Here is a 15,871-nt window from a genome sequence, read left to right on the forward strand (position 1 = left end):
TGGACTACATTGGCTACCCCTGCTTTAGACTGTACTCTGGAGCAACTTGCTTCCCATGCAATCTACTTTTAAACAAGGATATAACCTCTATTGATAATGAGAGCCAGTGTGGTGTAGTGGTTAAAGTGTCAGACTAGAACCTAGAAGATCAGGGTTCAAATCCCCATTTAGCCGTGACATTTGCTGGGTGATCTTGGGCCAGGCACAGTCTCTCAGCCTAACCTATCTTGCAGGGTTGTTGTGAGTTTAAAATGGAGAGGGAAGGGAACCATACTTACCAGCTAGAGCTCCATGGAGGAAAGGTGGGATATAAGCGTGATAATATTAAACAGGGTTTTGATGATCACACTCTGACCACGCTTCTGGAATGCTATCTAAATCATTACTCTTTTATGACTTGAAATATTTTGCCTTTCAGCCTCAACAACAATGGCTACAGAGAAACAGACAAATTAACATGAACCATTATGCTAATAAGAAGAGTGCAGCAGAGAGTATGTTGGACGTTGCCTTGCTTATGGCCAATGCGTCCCAGCTCAAAGCCGTCATGGAACAAGGACCTTCCTTCTCATTCTATGTTCCACTAATTGCCCTGATCAGCATCTCGCTTATACTGCAGATTGCAGTAGGCGTGCTTCTAATATTCCTCGGTATGTATAGTGACAAGACTTTTTGCTGATTTTGTGCCATAGCAATGTTGTTTATAGTATTCATCCGGGCATTGACCTAGGGACAAACTTCAGCAAAATTGCTGAATGATGTGTATCATGAGACCATGCCCTGGTCTATACTGTGGGAACCTGTTTCGGGGAAGGGGGAGGAATGTGAAGTACCTCAACTAAAGAGACTCCTGTAATAATGGTCATTCGGTTGTGTCTCTCATGCTGATGGAAAGTTATAAATAGGCTTCCATCAGACAACAATAGGATGTACATGTGCACCTGTGCACATACTACTGTAACTTTTGCTGGGTTATTTGCAAGGCTGACCTAACCATGGAGTTATTAACATGAAATAGTTACAAAATAATATATACTAAATATATTGTCTTTTCTGAAAGCTTTCCTGAAATTCTACCATTCGTGTTGTGGAAAAGAGGTAGACTACATTTATGACATTTGTTTCTGAGGAATACTTTTTAGCTCAGAAAGTATATAGAAACTGTCCTTCCAAACCCAGAATTTATGTAGCCTGAACTATACTTTTCTTCTCCAGGAAGTCATACTGAGTATTTTAACTGCTCTGTCATTTTCTCAGATATATAAATAGTATTCTTTTGTGTTATAACATTAAAAAAACTGTAACACTATGCTTTTTCTAGGAATCAAAATAAACATTTCAAAAGCAAGTCATCCAAGGTTTAGGAAATGATAGTAGTGGATGTAGCTTTGTATGCCAAGGACTTGCAACTGTATAGCTCACAAGTTTTCACCAAAATAGGTTCATGTTTTTTAAAAAAGGGTTTCCTTGGACATCTTTCTCATTTTGTGGGATCAACCTTAAAATAATTTTCTATACAAAATGTTCCAAGGTACTTCTGAAAGCAGCTAAATGAAACGTCTCATTTGCAACAATAGATATCAGTTAATTTTTATTTATAAGAATATATATTAACCACCAACTCATGAAAAATACAGTAGTATAAATAAAATTCAAATATTACAAAATCATAAAATGCAGAGCAAATGAAAAAAATCCTTCTCTAAAACAAGAGAAAGTGAAACAAAACATTTTTAAACAGTGACAAAAGATGAGGATTGTAGGTGCTTGTCTTACTTCAATAGAAACAGTGTTCAAAATTACTGTAGCTGCTATGCTAAAAGCCTTGGTTCACATAGAAATGAAACAAATGTTCATCTGTTTAGCAAGTGTAAATGTGAGGTAGCCCCATCCCTTCCCAATGGGTCAATTTTTTAGGAAGAAAAGTAGTTTAAGATGTAGCCCCATTCCTTGTCGGATTGTCAGTTGAAGAGAAGGCAAGAATTTTTCTCAGACACCTTGTGGACCATTGGTTTAGCTCCAAACTTGCTCAGAGCAGTAGTCTCTAAACTAAATGTTTCCAAGGGCAAAATGAGAGGAGGCACAGTTTGACAATTCTCTTTCTCTCATGCAGCCCCCTATGCCCCCCATCAGCTCTTTGCAGAACAGCAAGTCTATTTTCAGCCAGATGTGTTTTTTATCAAAAGTTGTGATTTTATATTTTATGTTTATATGAGAAAAAGCACCTTATAAGGGCTTGGCTGTAAAAGGTGGTTTTACCTTAAATAAGTAACAAATACTGTGGAAAATATTCATTGGGATTTAATGTGCATAGCACCAGCATTTCATGGAGAAAATGTGCCCTGAGAGATGTTTTCACTTTGACAAATGCACCCCCATTCAGTTCTTGGTAGAAAAGAGAGGGTTGTGGTTGAGAACCTGAAGCCATTGGTACTGCGATAGTCTCAGTATTCACCTTTAGGAAGGATTTTTCTTGATTCAGGGTAGCACAGATGATTGGTCTCTTTTTTTCCCCACCTAACACAATGATGTTGAGAGGCCTTGTTTGGGATATAGTGGCCAGAGCCTGTGGCTTGTTAGTAGGTCTGTAAATCTTAGGCAGAAAGGGAGGGAAGGAAGTGGTCAGATCAGTAACCAGAGAGATGTTTTGTACCCCTTGTGACCTGGCTGTCAGAGCAGCTTCTGTTGCCAGATTCCAAGCCTGTATTTTAGCGGTAGGACTATTTCCTTCCTCCACCCCATCCGTCTTTTAAATTGTGAGAGCCTGGAGAGGTTTAAATCCTTCAATCCGGTGTCCTATATTACCATGCTACAACAGCAGCTTGTTCTATTCAAAAAATGAAAACATAAACTTACTTGCTTTGTTCCTGTTGGGAAATGAGCTAAAATGTTAACCTGTCCTAAAATGCCAGGATTTTGTGCTGAGATCACACTTCTTTTTTAAGAGATTACTCTGAATGAAGTGTTCCGATTTGCATTGTAAATGTGTGGAAGTTCTCCTTTTGGTGACACTAGACATTCATCCTATTGATTCTATAGAATAGAAGACTCTGTAGTAACTGTAACAGCCTTTTCATTTCCTAGTTGAAGAGTGAAAAGAATGAAATGACAGTGGGATTGGATTACTATAATAAAATGCTTAACATTACCTGTACTTAAGAATGGTTTCAAGTTTAGCTCTACTGTGTAGAGCTATAATAATGAAATAAGATTACTGTAATTCCTTCTGAAAGCTCTAGACTTGGCTTTGTTAATAGGCAATGCTGCATTTTTTTAAAAAAAAGTTCTACACCCCCAGTGCTGGTGAATCATCAACATATATGTCACCTCTGAAACTGGGTGATTTTTGAATGCATAACACAGAGAGTTGTACAATAAGCTGCTTCTGGGTTTCTTTTTACCAGCAGCCCACCTCATGGAAAAATACCTTAATGTTGAAATCTAGCAGCTATGTCAGCACTTTCAATTGTGTTGTGTCATATTGGTCACTCTGGATTGTTTGCACTTCTTGCTTTCATTTCCTAGTTCTTGTCGTTTGAGAGGAAAGACGAAGAAGGACCTACGGTCAGGATCCATGTGATTAGGTCTGCGTGCCAAAATGATTTTTCGACACATATTTCACACAGCCCTTCACATTATAAAACATACTGCTTTTGAAACTCTGGGGAGTTTGCAAAGTAGTTAGTGATATAGGACGGGAAGTCTGCTGTTCAAAGAAAGAAAGCAAAGACATTTCTGTGAGCCCACCTATGCCTCAATTAGACATGACTCAATTGGGTATTTGGATCATGGTTCACATCTGCTTTAAACTTTATTTTAAAAAATATAAATTTAAAATTAAACAATTTTACATTATTTCAAGAGAGCCAGTGTGGTGTAGTGGTTAAGGTGTTGGACTACGACCTGGGAGACCAAGGTTTGAATCCCCACACAGCCATGAAGCTCACTGGGTGCCCTTGGGCCAGTCACTGCCTCTCAGCCTCAGAGGAAGGCAATGGTAAACCACCTCTGAATACCGCTTACCATGAAAACCCTACCCATAGGGTTGCCATAAGTTGGGATTGACTTGAAGGCAGTCCATTTCCATGTGTCATGTCACATTATTTCAAGACACGTCACATTACTTTTTCTCTCTCAACAGGTGAGGGGATTTTGAAAGGCAATATTTATTATATAGCCACAAGAGTGGCTATATACTATAGCCAGCATGGATTTTTCACATTTCGCAGTGTTAAATTGGAAAAAAAAACCATGCCATTCTGTGCTTCCCATAAGCTCATTTCAAAACAAAACCTTACAAAACTTATAGTCCTGAACTCAGAAATGCTTGCTTAACAACCCTCTAAATTGTCATTTGTTGTTGTTATGTGCCTTCAAGCAAAACAGTCAGAGAGAAAATACAGAGTTCAAAGTCTAAATAAAGGGGAGGAAACCCAGAGCCCTTTTGGACTTCTTTCTGTCAGAGTTCCCATAATCTGTTAAAATTCATTAAACATCAGCCATGTTCACAGAGTATCTGTAATTCTATTACTGACCTTGCCCCATACTCTGACCTTCATCTTCTGCAGTTTAAAAGTTTAAAAAATGCCTGGCTGATTTTTAATTAATTTAAGAAATTTTGGCTGGAACTCAATGATAATGCCGGGCATGCTCAGTAAGAACCAACTGTCAGTGTTCTAAAAGCCAGACTCCCAGCTGCTGGGCTTGCCTAATCGGGGCCACACCCAGGCCAGACCTTGATTTCACTTGAGACAGTCATGGCTTCCCCCAGACAATCCTGGAAAGTGTAGTTTGTGAAGGGTGCTGAGAGGAGACTCCTGTTCCCCTGACAGAGCACCAGTGGCCAGACTGGTTTAACAGTCAGCTGCTCTTATTAAAGGTCTGTGAGGGGAACAGGGCGTCTCCTAGCAACTCTCAGCACCTTCACTAACTACACTTCCCAGGATTCTTTGAGAGAAGCCATGACTGTCTAAAGAGAAATAAAGGCCTGGTGTGGATGTGGCCAGGGACAGCTTTGGTTTAAATTTGAGTGGGAAGCTACATGTGCCTGCTGTAGATAAAAAGGTGGGGGAAATGCTGAAAAGCAATAGTACTGTTCACAATGTTTTCCTTTTGGAAAGGAAAGGGGCTTTCCCTCTGCCCAGTGCCCACCCACCCAATTTCCTCCCCTCCCTGCCCCTCTTCCAGGTCAGTGTTGGACTATGACCTGGGAGACCAGGGTTCAAATCCCCACACAGCCATGAAGCTCACTGGATTACCTTGGGCCAGTCACTGCCTCTGGAGAGTACCGAGAGACAGATAGACAGGCCTGGAGGGCGCATTCAGTCCCCGGGCCTGAGGTTTCCCATTCCTGATCTAGAATGAATTAGGAAAACTCTGCAAACAAAGTAATATTTTATCATTCCATCATCCAGTTATTGTCTTTACTAGAAGCAGTACTATTTTAGATGTAGGCTTTGATTGTTAAAATGTCTCCGTAACAGTTTAATTCCTATTCTCTCCTGTCTTAGAATTCTAAATAAGCTCGCTGAAGGCCATTTCTTCCTACTGTTTTATTTTTTACAAACAGAAAACATTTACACCTGTTCAACCAAATGCCATGTATCAAAGACTTGCAAGTGATACATGGGCTTCACTTATGTAAAAACCATTACCTTCAGTTAGACACGACTTGCTTTTTTGGAGCCTGGTTCATATCTGTTGCAAACTTTATTATTAAAAGTCTAAATTTAAAATTATACAATTTTACATTATTTTCAGATATTTCACATTGCTTTCCCTCTGTCTCAACAGGTGAGGGCACTTTGAAAAGTAGCATATATAAAATACAAAGAATCTATGTAGCTGGAACTTTTTCTATGCTTTTCTTACAAGCCAGCCAAAACAGTTAAAAATGAGAGAAGACTGTGGTGATAAGCCAATATCAGTTTCTCCCAACCATATCCTCACAGTTTTGTAGCTAGAATACAATTCTGACAATAGTTTCTAGCTCATACAGTTTAATGGTAGCCAAAACCAAATCAAACCATCATGGACTCAAACCATCCCATTCATCCCTGCATTATGGCAAGTCTGAGCCCATTTTTTCTGAAGTAGTTAACAGGAGTCAAATAATAATAATAATAAATCTTTACTATATATGTAATTGTTTCTCAGTGGTAATACCATCTCTTTCACTATTTATCTCTTGCAGTCAAGTATGACCTTAATAATCCTGCAAAACATGCCAAGTTGGATTTCCTCAATAATGTTACAACTGGACTGGTGTTTATTATAGTAGTTGTGAATGTCTTTATTACTGCCTTTGGAGTTCAGAAGCCATCGAATTCAAAACTGTAGACTGAAAAAAGGTGAGTTGCTATCCATAATATGGTTTCCAGACTATGGGTGGTTTATATGCTTCTAGTTTACAGTTTCTTCATGCATGGAAAGGCTTAATGCGATTTCTTCATTTGTATATACTGTGAAGCACCAACATAATATTGGCTGAGTTCTCATGCTGTCCTGTTCTGCTAGAACTTGCAGGATGGAAGCAAGAAACAGAACAAGTCAGGCAAAGGCAAATCTCTCTAAACAGGTCAGGATCCTGGGCAGTTCCCAGTGAGCCCTGTTGGCTGACGTTTGGAAGGTATTGTCTCAACCAAGAGCTGGGGCAATCTGAAGCTTTATGTAGGCTGGCAAAGCTTACAGTATACTGCAGTCGGCCTCTTTTTCTTGAGTGACTGTGATTATTTAAAGGGCTCTTGTCCAAGTCTGCAAGTACCAACGTCTACACTGTGGAAGGGATAGGGACAGTACTGGGTGCTTGTCCTCTGTGTCTGAGGAACATAGAAGAGTTATTCCTTAGGTCAGGGGCCCAGGGTGAGGTGCTGATGGACCCTGCCCCCCCTCGAATGGAGCAGCCTGTATTTCCTTCTCATCTGTTTCTTCCTCAAGATAGTGTGCGGGGCCAGATTTGGCGCCATGGTAGACATGTGGTTTATCATTACGTGCACACACCTCCGGCTTGTATGCTTCTCTCCAATCTGCTTCCAATCTGAAGAGATTGGAAGTTTTCCCTTCCATTTTCATCTAGCCATGCTTTCTTTTTATGTACAAAACAAAGAATGGTGATTAGTCTGTAGGTTTAGGGAAGCAAGCAAGGATCAGAAACCACATTTTGAAGTTAGCTTTTTTTTCTAAACTATAGTTAAGACTAACTACAGTCTGTCTGAGTTCATCCATAACAACAAATTGCAGTTAGTTGAAAATGTAAGCAAAAGCTTCTGATCTCTTCACAGACTCACCAGGTTATGAGCCAGAGGCTTGTTAAAGTTTAGCATTATGTCCAAATGCAGCTAATGCGTCATGATGTGGATAAAGATTTAGAATGCCAAAAAGAATAACTTGTGGTTTTACAGGTCCCTCTTTTTGCACCTCTTGTCGTAAATGGCGTTCCCTCAGGAACAGGTTTATTCTGTTCAGTGCACCTAAAGACTGAAAGCACAGTAAAATTATTGTCCACTGTCATTATATTGTAAAAAAATGACTTATTAATGAAGTCATGGATTTATCTTAAACCACATCTGTAAGTATTAAATATATGAAAGACTAATTCTGAGGTAACCTTATATGTCCTAGATATGCAGAGTTTTTAGGCAGGACAGTATTTCCCCCTGTTCCACATGCACTTCACTTCATCTCCTCTACAGGAAGCCCAACCTAGGAAATTCTGAACCACAGTTTGCTCTGATATTTGTGGAAGCTTAGAGCTGTCTGGGTTTTTTCCCCTTTACTATAACAATTTTAAAAATGCGATATGCCTCAAAGCACCATCCCATGCTTTTCTGTGCTTATAAAGGCTCTAAGTCAGTACCTTGGTCATATGAGAAATCATGATGGAAATTTACTCTCTCCATCAATACTCCTTTCCTACCAATGCTCCACATTTAGCTCTTCCAAAAACAGGATAAAGGCAGAAACACCGAGCAGGCAGTGAGTTGATCAAGCATGAGGATGCTAAAGGAACTGAGTCAGCAAGCTGTTAGAAAGCACAACACCACTGTAAGGGAGGAAGTCAGATGGGGTGCATGGCAGGGAGGGGAAGAGCACCAGGGAGAAGAGAAAAAGAGACTGTCCACAGGAAAGGGATGGCTCCTTTCTTCCACAATCTCCTCTTTCTCTTGGGGGAGCTGGTGAAAATTGGGCCCCTCCCTTGAAGGACTGTGAAGGGTGTCTCCAGAAAGTCTTTTCATTACATATCCCAGTGAGAAAGCCAATGACAGGTCTGGAGAAAGACTGTTGGGACAGGTGGAAAGTATCAGCTTTACAAATAAATAAATAAATACAATCAGCTGAACAGATAACAAGGTACTTAGCTGCTTATCCTTTCAGTAATCCAAATGGTTTATTAAAGAGCAGGAGTGGGGGACCTTTTTCAGACTGGGGCCCACACTCCCATCTGGACATAGCTGTGGCGGGTGTAATGACTAATGTAAAATTTACATTGGACTATTTTCTACACACACTCACATACTCCTCTCTGTCCTCCATCCAGGCAGCCAAGAGGCATTATCAGAGTTCAAGGACACATTTGGCCAGGGGAAATACGGAGGGTATGAAGTAGGACTGGTGAGCAAAGAGGCCTCAGGAAAGGGTGTGTGGCTGATTCAGGATGTGGCTTGAGGAGACTCCTGAGGCCAAATAGAATGCATTTGGCCTGTGGGCATGAGGTTCCTCACCCCTGATCTGATAGTGTTATGGAACCTGTCTATCAACCTCTATCTCCATCCAGGCTCCAGTCACTGTCTCACCATTTGCCATTTCTGTTTTATCAATGACTGCACTGCTGGTGGATGACTGCGGCAGAAAGCCAGCATGAAAGTTTTGCTCCAAACTCTTTTATCTAAACAGGTGAAGGAGTTTCCAAATAATAGACAGCCTCAAGTATAGGAATTGTTGCCAATTCTGTCTAATGAAATACTGAGAACTCAACAATCTTTGACTTGCTGAGGTTTCATCAAATGCCTAGTAGGGGAAAAACCCTCATCCTGTACCACACCAGTAAATGTCAGCAAGTTCAGGTTATTTTGGACCATTGGCAAGATGGAATTCCTAGACCCTCTGTCACTTTGTCTTGTCAAAATACTAGCCCCAATATTTGCTGATGCCATCTATCACTGACAGGAAGAGAAATCATATTTCAGATAGCATATTATATTCGGCTTTATAACTCATAATTATTTTAAACTAAATGTGTTCACAGTTTAATACAGTAGTCTTGGACCTTTTTTGGATCAAGAAGCCATCTTTCATTCCCATTTCTAATAGAACGTACTTCTTTAATTCTGTATCATTTTCTTCCTCCTTTAAAAAAAAACCCTGTAACAAAAACCATGCTTTATTTATTTCTTGCTTTGAGTACTTTGACTCTCTCCAGGACCAGTGCCAGACTTTGGGAGGCCCTTAGATTCAGATTATGAGCCTTTCTCTCCCCCCCCAGCACTCTCCTGCCACATGCTTTCTCTACCAGTGCTGCTTTGGCAATGGTACCATTCACTGCCCTCCACCAGCCCCTGGACATGCTTCAGTAGCCTGTTGCCAGCACTTTCAGATAGAAGCCAGACTTGGCACCCATCCATGCTGGCTGCCCACCATCTTAAATTACCCAAAAGGCAATGCCCTGGCTCATACATCTATGAAATCAATAAATTTCATAGATCTATCAGTTGGGGCATTATAATTTTGGTACATTAAAATGATAGGCAGCCACCATGGATGGGAGCTGAGCTTGGCTTCATTTCAAAAGGGGCACTATTGCTTGCCAGTGAAATGCATTTGGGAGGCCAACAGAGAAGGTGTAAATGGTGATGCTGCAGCCGGATCAGGCTGGTGAGGGGCCCTCGGCCACTACCTGACTTGGCTGATCCCTGGCACCGGGCCTGACCTTCTCTTCTCTAGTCTCCTGTTGTTACAATTCAGTCTCTTACTTAAGAACATAAGAAGAGCCTGCTAGATCAGGCCAGTGGCCCATCTAGTCCAGCATCCTGTTCTCACAGTGGCCAACCAGATGCCTGGGGGAAGCCCGCAAGCAGGACCCGAGTGCAAGAACACTCTCCCCTCCTGAGGCTTCCGGCAACTGGTTTTCAGAAGCATGCTGCCTCTGACTAGGGTGGCAGAGCACAGCCATCATGGCTAGTAGCTATTGATAGCCCTGTCCTCCATGAATTTGTCTAATCTTCTTTTAAAGCCATCCAAGCTGGTGGCCATTAGTGCATCTTGTGGGAGCAAATTCCATAGTTTAACTATGCACTGAGTAAAGAAGTACTTCCTTTTGTCTGTCCTGAATCTTCCAACAATCAGCTTCTTTGAATGTCCACGAGTTCTAGTATTGTGAGAAAGGGAGAAGAACTTTTCTCTATCCACTTTCTCAATGCCATGCATAATTTTATACACTTCTATCATGTCTCCTCTGACCCGCCTTTTCTCTAAACTAAAAAGCCCCAAATGCTGCAACCTTTCCTCGTAAGGGAGTCGCTCCATCCCCTTGATCATTCTGGTTGCCCTCTTCTGAACCTTTTCCAACTCTAGAATATCCTTTTTGAGATGAGGCGACCAGAACTGTACACAGTATTCCAAATGCGGCCGCACCATAGATTTATACAACGGCATTATGATATCGTCTGTTTTATTTTCAATACCTTTCCTAATTATCGCTAGCATGGAATTTGCCTTTTTCACAGCTGCCGCACACTGGGTCGACATTTTCATCGTGCTGTCCACTACAACCGTGAGGTCTCTCTCCTGGTCAGTCACCGCCAGTTCAGACCCCATGAGCGTATATGTGAAATTAAGATTTTTTGCTCCAATATGCATAATTTTACACTTGTTTATATTGAATTGCATTTGCCATTTTTCTGCCCATTCACTCAGTTTGGAGAGGTCTTTTTGGAGCTCTTCGCAATCCCTTTTTGTTTTAACAACCCTGAACAATTTAGTGTCGTCAGCAAACTTGGCCACTTCACTGCTCACTGCTAATTCTAGGTCATTAATGAACAAGTTGAAAAGTACAGGTCCCAATACCGATCCTTGAGGGACTCCACTTTCTACAGCCCTCCATTGGGAGAACTGTCCATTTATTCCTACTCTCTGCTTTCTGCTTCTTAACCAATTCCTTATCCACAAGAGGACCTCTCCTCTTATTCCATGACTGCTAAGCTTCCTCAGAAGTCTTTGGTGAGGTACCTTGTCAAAAGCTTTTTGAAAGTCTAAGTACACTATGTCCACTGGATCACCTCTATCTATATGCTTGTTGACACGCAAAGAATTCTAGTAGGTTACTGAGACAGGACTTTCCCTTGCAGAAGCCATGCTGGCTCTGCTTCAGCAAGGCTTGTTCTTCTATGTGCTTAGTTAATCTAGCTTTAATAATACTTTCTACCAGTTTTCCAGGGACAGAAGTTAAGCTAACTGGCCTGTAATTTCCAGGATCCCCTCTGGATCCCTTTTTGAATATTGGTGTTACATTTGCCACTTTCCAGTCCTCAGGCATGGAGGAAGACCCAAGGGACAAGTTACATATTTTAGTTTGCAGATCAGCAATTTCACATTTGAGTTCTTTGAGAACTCTCGGGTGGATGCCATCCGGGCCTGGTGATAGTCTCCCCGTTGAGGTGCGTACGGCGCCGACGCTGCTGTCTTTTCGGCGCCAGCTTAAGACCTGCCTCTTTTCTATGGCATTTTAATTTAAATTTTAAAAAATTATGTAATCTGATTTTTGCACTTTATACGTTTTTGTAATATTTATTATGCACTTTTTATGAGATGTATTTTGTATTTTCTGTTGTACACCGCCCAGAGAGCTATTGCTAGTCGGGCGGTATAAAAATCTAATAAAATAAATAAATAAATAAATAAATTTGTCAGTTTTTATATTGTCCATTAAGCCTAGAACTTCCTCTCTCATTACCACTATTTGTCTCAGTTCCTCAGAATCCCTTCCTGCAAATGTTAGTTCAGGTTCAGGGATCTGCCCTATATCTTCCACTGTGAAGACAGATGCAAAGAATTCATTTAGCTTCTCTGCAATCTCCTTATCGTTCTTTAGTACACCTTGGACTCCCTTATCATCCAAGGGTCCAATCACCTCCCTAGATGGTCTCCTGCTTTGAATGTATTTATAGAATTTTTTGTTGTTGGTTTTTATATTCTTAGCAATGTGCTCCTCAAATTCTTTTTTAGCATCCCTTATTGTCTTCTTGCATTTCTTTTGCCAGAGTTTGTGTTCTTTTTTATTTTCTTCATTCGGACAAGACTTCCATTTTCTGAAGGAAGACTTTTTGCCTCTAACAGCTTCCTTGACTTTGCTCGTTAACCATGCTGGCATCTTCTTGGCCCTGGCGGTACCTTTCCTGATCTGCGGTATGCACTCCAGTTGAGCTTCTAATATAGTGTTTTTAAACAACTTCCAAGCATTTTCGAGTGATGTGACCCTCTGGACTTTGTTTTTCAGCTTTTTTTTTACCAATCCCCTCATTTTTGTGAAGTTTCCTCTTTTGAAGTCAAATGTGACCGTGTTGGATTTTCTAGGCAATTGGCCATTTACATGTATGTTTAATTTAATAGCACTGTGGTCACTGCTCCCAATCGGTTCGACAACACTTACATCTGGCACCAGGTCCCGGTCCCCACTGAGGATTAAGTCCAGGGTTGCCGTCCCTCTGGTCGGTTCCATGACCAACTGGTCTAGGGCATAGTCATTTAGAATATCTAGAAATTTTGCTTCTTTGTCATGACTGGAACACATATGCGGCCAGTCTATGTCTGGGTAGTTGAAGTCACCCATTACTACCACATTTCCTAGTTTGGATGCTTCCTCAATTTCATATCTCATCTCAAGGTCTCCCTGAGCATTTTGATCAGGGGGACGATAGATCGTTCCCAGAATTAAATCCCTCCTGGGGCATGGTATCACCACCCACAACAATTCTGTGGAGGAGTCCGCCTTTTTTGGGGTTTCGAGCTTGCTGGATTCAATGCCTTCTTTCACGTATAGAGCGACTGCGCCACCAGTACGTCCTTCCCTGTCCTTCCGATATAGTTTATATCCAGGGATAACCGTATCCCACTGGTTTTCTCCATTCCACTAGGTCTCCGTTATGCTCACTATATCAATGCTCTCCTCTAAGACCAAGCACTCCAGTTCTCCCATCTTGGTTCGGAAGCTCCTAGCATTAGCGTACAGGCACTTGTAAGCAGTGTCTCTCTTCAAGTGTCTTTGGCACTTGCGGTTTGGTCTGTGGTAATTTTGCTCTTCTGAATTTATATCCTGTGCCCCTGCTCTCACAATGCCTACTTCTAGGCCTACCCCTTTTAAAATTTCATCATTTCTTTGGTCTTTATCCCAGGGGGGGAGGTTTATTCCGAACCGGACCTTCCTCAGCTCCTGTCGGGTTTCCCCCCTCAGTCAGTTTAAAAGCTGCTCTGCCACCTTTTTAATTATAAGTGCCAGCAGTCTGGTTCCATTCTGGTTCAAGTGGAGCCCGTCCCTTTTGTACAGGCCCGGCTTGTCCCAAAATGTTCCCCAGTGCCTAACAAATCCAAACCCTTCCACCTGACACCATCGTCTCATCCACGCATTGAGACTGCAAAGCTGTGCCTGTCTGGCTGGTCCTGTGCGTGGAACCGGTAGCATTTCAGAGAAAGCCACTTTGGAGGTCCTGGCTTTCAGCATCCTACCTAGCAACCTAAATTTTGCTTCCAGGACCTCACGGCTGCATTTTCCCATGTCGTTGGTGCCAACATGCACCACGACCACTGATTCCTCCCCAGCACTGTCTACCAAACTATGTAAATGACGGGCGATATCCGCAACCTTCGCACCAGGCAGGCAAAACACCTTGCGGTCTGCACGCCCATCACACAGCCCACTGTCTATGTTCCTAATGATCGAATCACCCACTACAAGGATCCCTCCACCCCCTGGAGATATATCCTTGGCACGAGAGGATAGCTGCTCATCCCCCAAGGAATGGGTCCCTTCTAAGGGATCATTTCCCTCTTCCTCAGCTGGATGCTCTACTTCCCTGAGACCATCATTCTCCATGATAGCAGAAGAGCTATCATCCTTGGAGTGGGACACAGCTATAACGTCCCTGAAGGCCTCCTCCACACACCTCTCTGCCTCCCTCAGCTTTTCCAGGTCAGCCACCTTGGCCTCAAGGAAATGAAGTCGTTCCCGGAGAGCCAGGAGCTCATTGCACCGAGAGCACCCCCGCGACTTCTGTCCAACAGGCAGATAGTCGTACATGCTGTAGGCGGTGCAAAACACTGGAAAGCCCCCACACCCCTGCTGGCTTCTTACCTGCATAGTTTTGTTTAAGGTTTATTACGTTGATGGGTTAGAAACTGTGGTTTAGTTGAGGTCAGGGAATAAACGGGCAGAGTGGGGGGCCCTGGCTTCCTCGCTCTGCTGCTTAACTCGCCTTGACGCTTCATCAGCCGGGGCCTTGACGCTTCATCAGCCGGGGCTCCCTCTAGCTCGTGGAGCAGTCCTCTAGCTCATGGAGCAGCCCTCTAGCTTCTCTCCAGCATGCTGCTACCAGTATCACTCACTTCTTTTGATGCAATGACTACATGATAACTCTCCTTAAAACCCTAAATTGGCTTCCTGTGAAGTCCTGGAATCAGCACAAGCTTCTCATTTTTTCCTTCAAAGCAAGGCTGGCCCAACACATTTTGTTGCCTGAGATAAAACACAAGATGGCACCTAACAGAGGCAAATGGCTCAGGAGGAGGAGCTGGAGGCTGTCGCTGTTGGCCACCAACATCTATTGCCTGGGGCGGTTGCTCGCTATGTCTAATGGCAGGGTCAGACCTTAAAATTCAGACTTCAAGCTCTTCATTCAGATATCTGTTCTCTTATACTTTGTAAAATGTCATGCGCAGGGTAAGAGCATGACCCTGTTGTGGGTCATGACTCACCAACTGAAGGTCAGTAGTTTTATATACTAATCCTACTATGCAACATGCTCAATAGAATTGTAGCAGTCGAAAGGACTTGAAGGTCATCTGGGCATTCTGGGGTGAAATGGTGGAGTGACTTAAAATGGATTATCTTTTTAAACAGATAGTCACCATTGTGCTTGGATCCTTTTAACTACATATTCCCTTTTCTTTTTTCCAGAGACCTCAGCTTTTAAATGTCGTAGGTAGTTTATGGACTTGAGCCAGTATCTCTTGGATGGAAAACACGAAGAACCTGAACATGAACAACAATTTTTCTCTTTCAGTTGAACTATTTCTCCAGAGACTGTTATCCCATGACTCCATCTGCAGCTCAGAATTCCTCACTTTCTGTGCCTAATGTTGAACAGAGAAAGATGAAATTTCTGCACTTGAAAGAATGGGCTTCACGTAGGAGTACAAAGACAATTGAAAATTCTGCACTAAAGTAGGGCAAATTTGTCTTGCAAAACCCAAGTCTGTGATCCCAATATTTAATGCAAATTAAAGAATTTATGTATTTGTTCTTTATTTACATAATTCCAGCTGCAAAACGTCTCATGTCTTTTGCAAAGGCCACTATACCTCATGCTCCTTCAGAATCCAAGTATTCCAAAGAGATCAAGGTTCACCTTTTTTCCGATTCTCGTTAGAAATAATTTGTTGCCCTTCTTTCTGAGTTTGCTTGGGCCACAGTCCTTAAAGAAGAGTTGGTGCTTTGGGAGCAGTATCTTAAAATACAGTCCATAGCACACTTAGCAGTATTATCACAGCTTATGATCAGTCATTTAATGGTGTTGACTGATAGTAGTAGCATGATGCTTGGCTGGCCACAACTTTAAAAAGAAACCCCCAGCCAGCCTCCAGACCTCCTCACTCTAAGGATTAC

At 42.2% G+C, this 15,871-nt stretch overlaps 1 protein-coding gene across 3 annotated transcripts in view; it reads left to right on the forward strand.

The window, feature by feature from the left end:
- The window catches only part of NINJ1 (ninjurin 1), a 30,912-nt gene extending 15,390 nt beyond the window's left edge, over positions 1 to 15,522 (forward strand). For 2 of the 3 annotated variants that reach the window (XM_061618190.1, XM_061618192.1), the window contains exons 2-4: positions 419 to 650; positions 6,194 to 6,350; positions 15,164 to 15,522. In XM_061618190.1, the coding sequence (XP_061474174.1) occupies positions 419 to 650; positions 6,194 to 6,339 (378 nt within the window). In that variant the 3' untranslated portion in view covers positions 6,340 to 6,350; positions 15,164 to 15,522. The remainder of the gene's footprint in view (positions 1 to 418; positions 651 to 6,193; positions 6,351 to 15,163) is intronic. The other variant, XM_061618191.1, reaches the window with a different exon arrangement.
- The last annotated feature ends 349 nt before the right edge of the window (positions 15,523 to 15,871 follow it).

Source organism: Rhineura floridana, chromosome 3 (genome assembly GCF_030035675.1).
Source record: "Rhineura floridana isolate rRhiFlo1 chromosome 3, rRhiFlo1.hap2, whole genome shotgun sequence".
Classification (NCBI taxonomy): domain Eukaryota; kingdom Metazoa; phylum Chordata; class Lepidosauria; order Squamata; family Rhineuridae; genus Rhineura; species Rhineura floridana.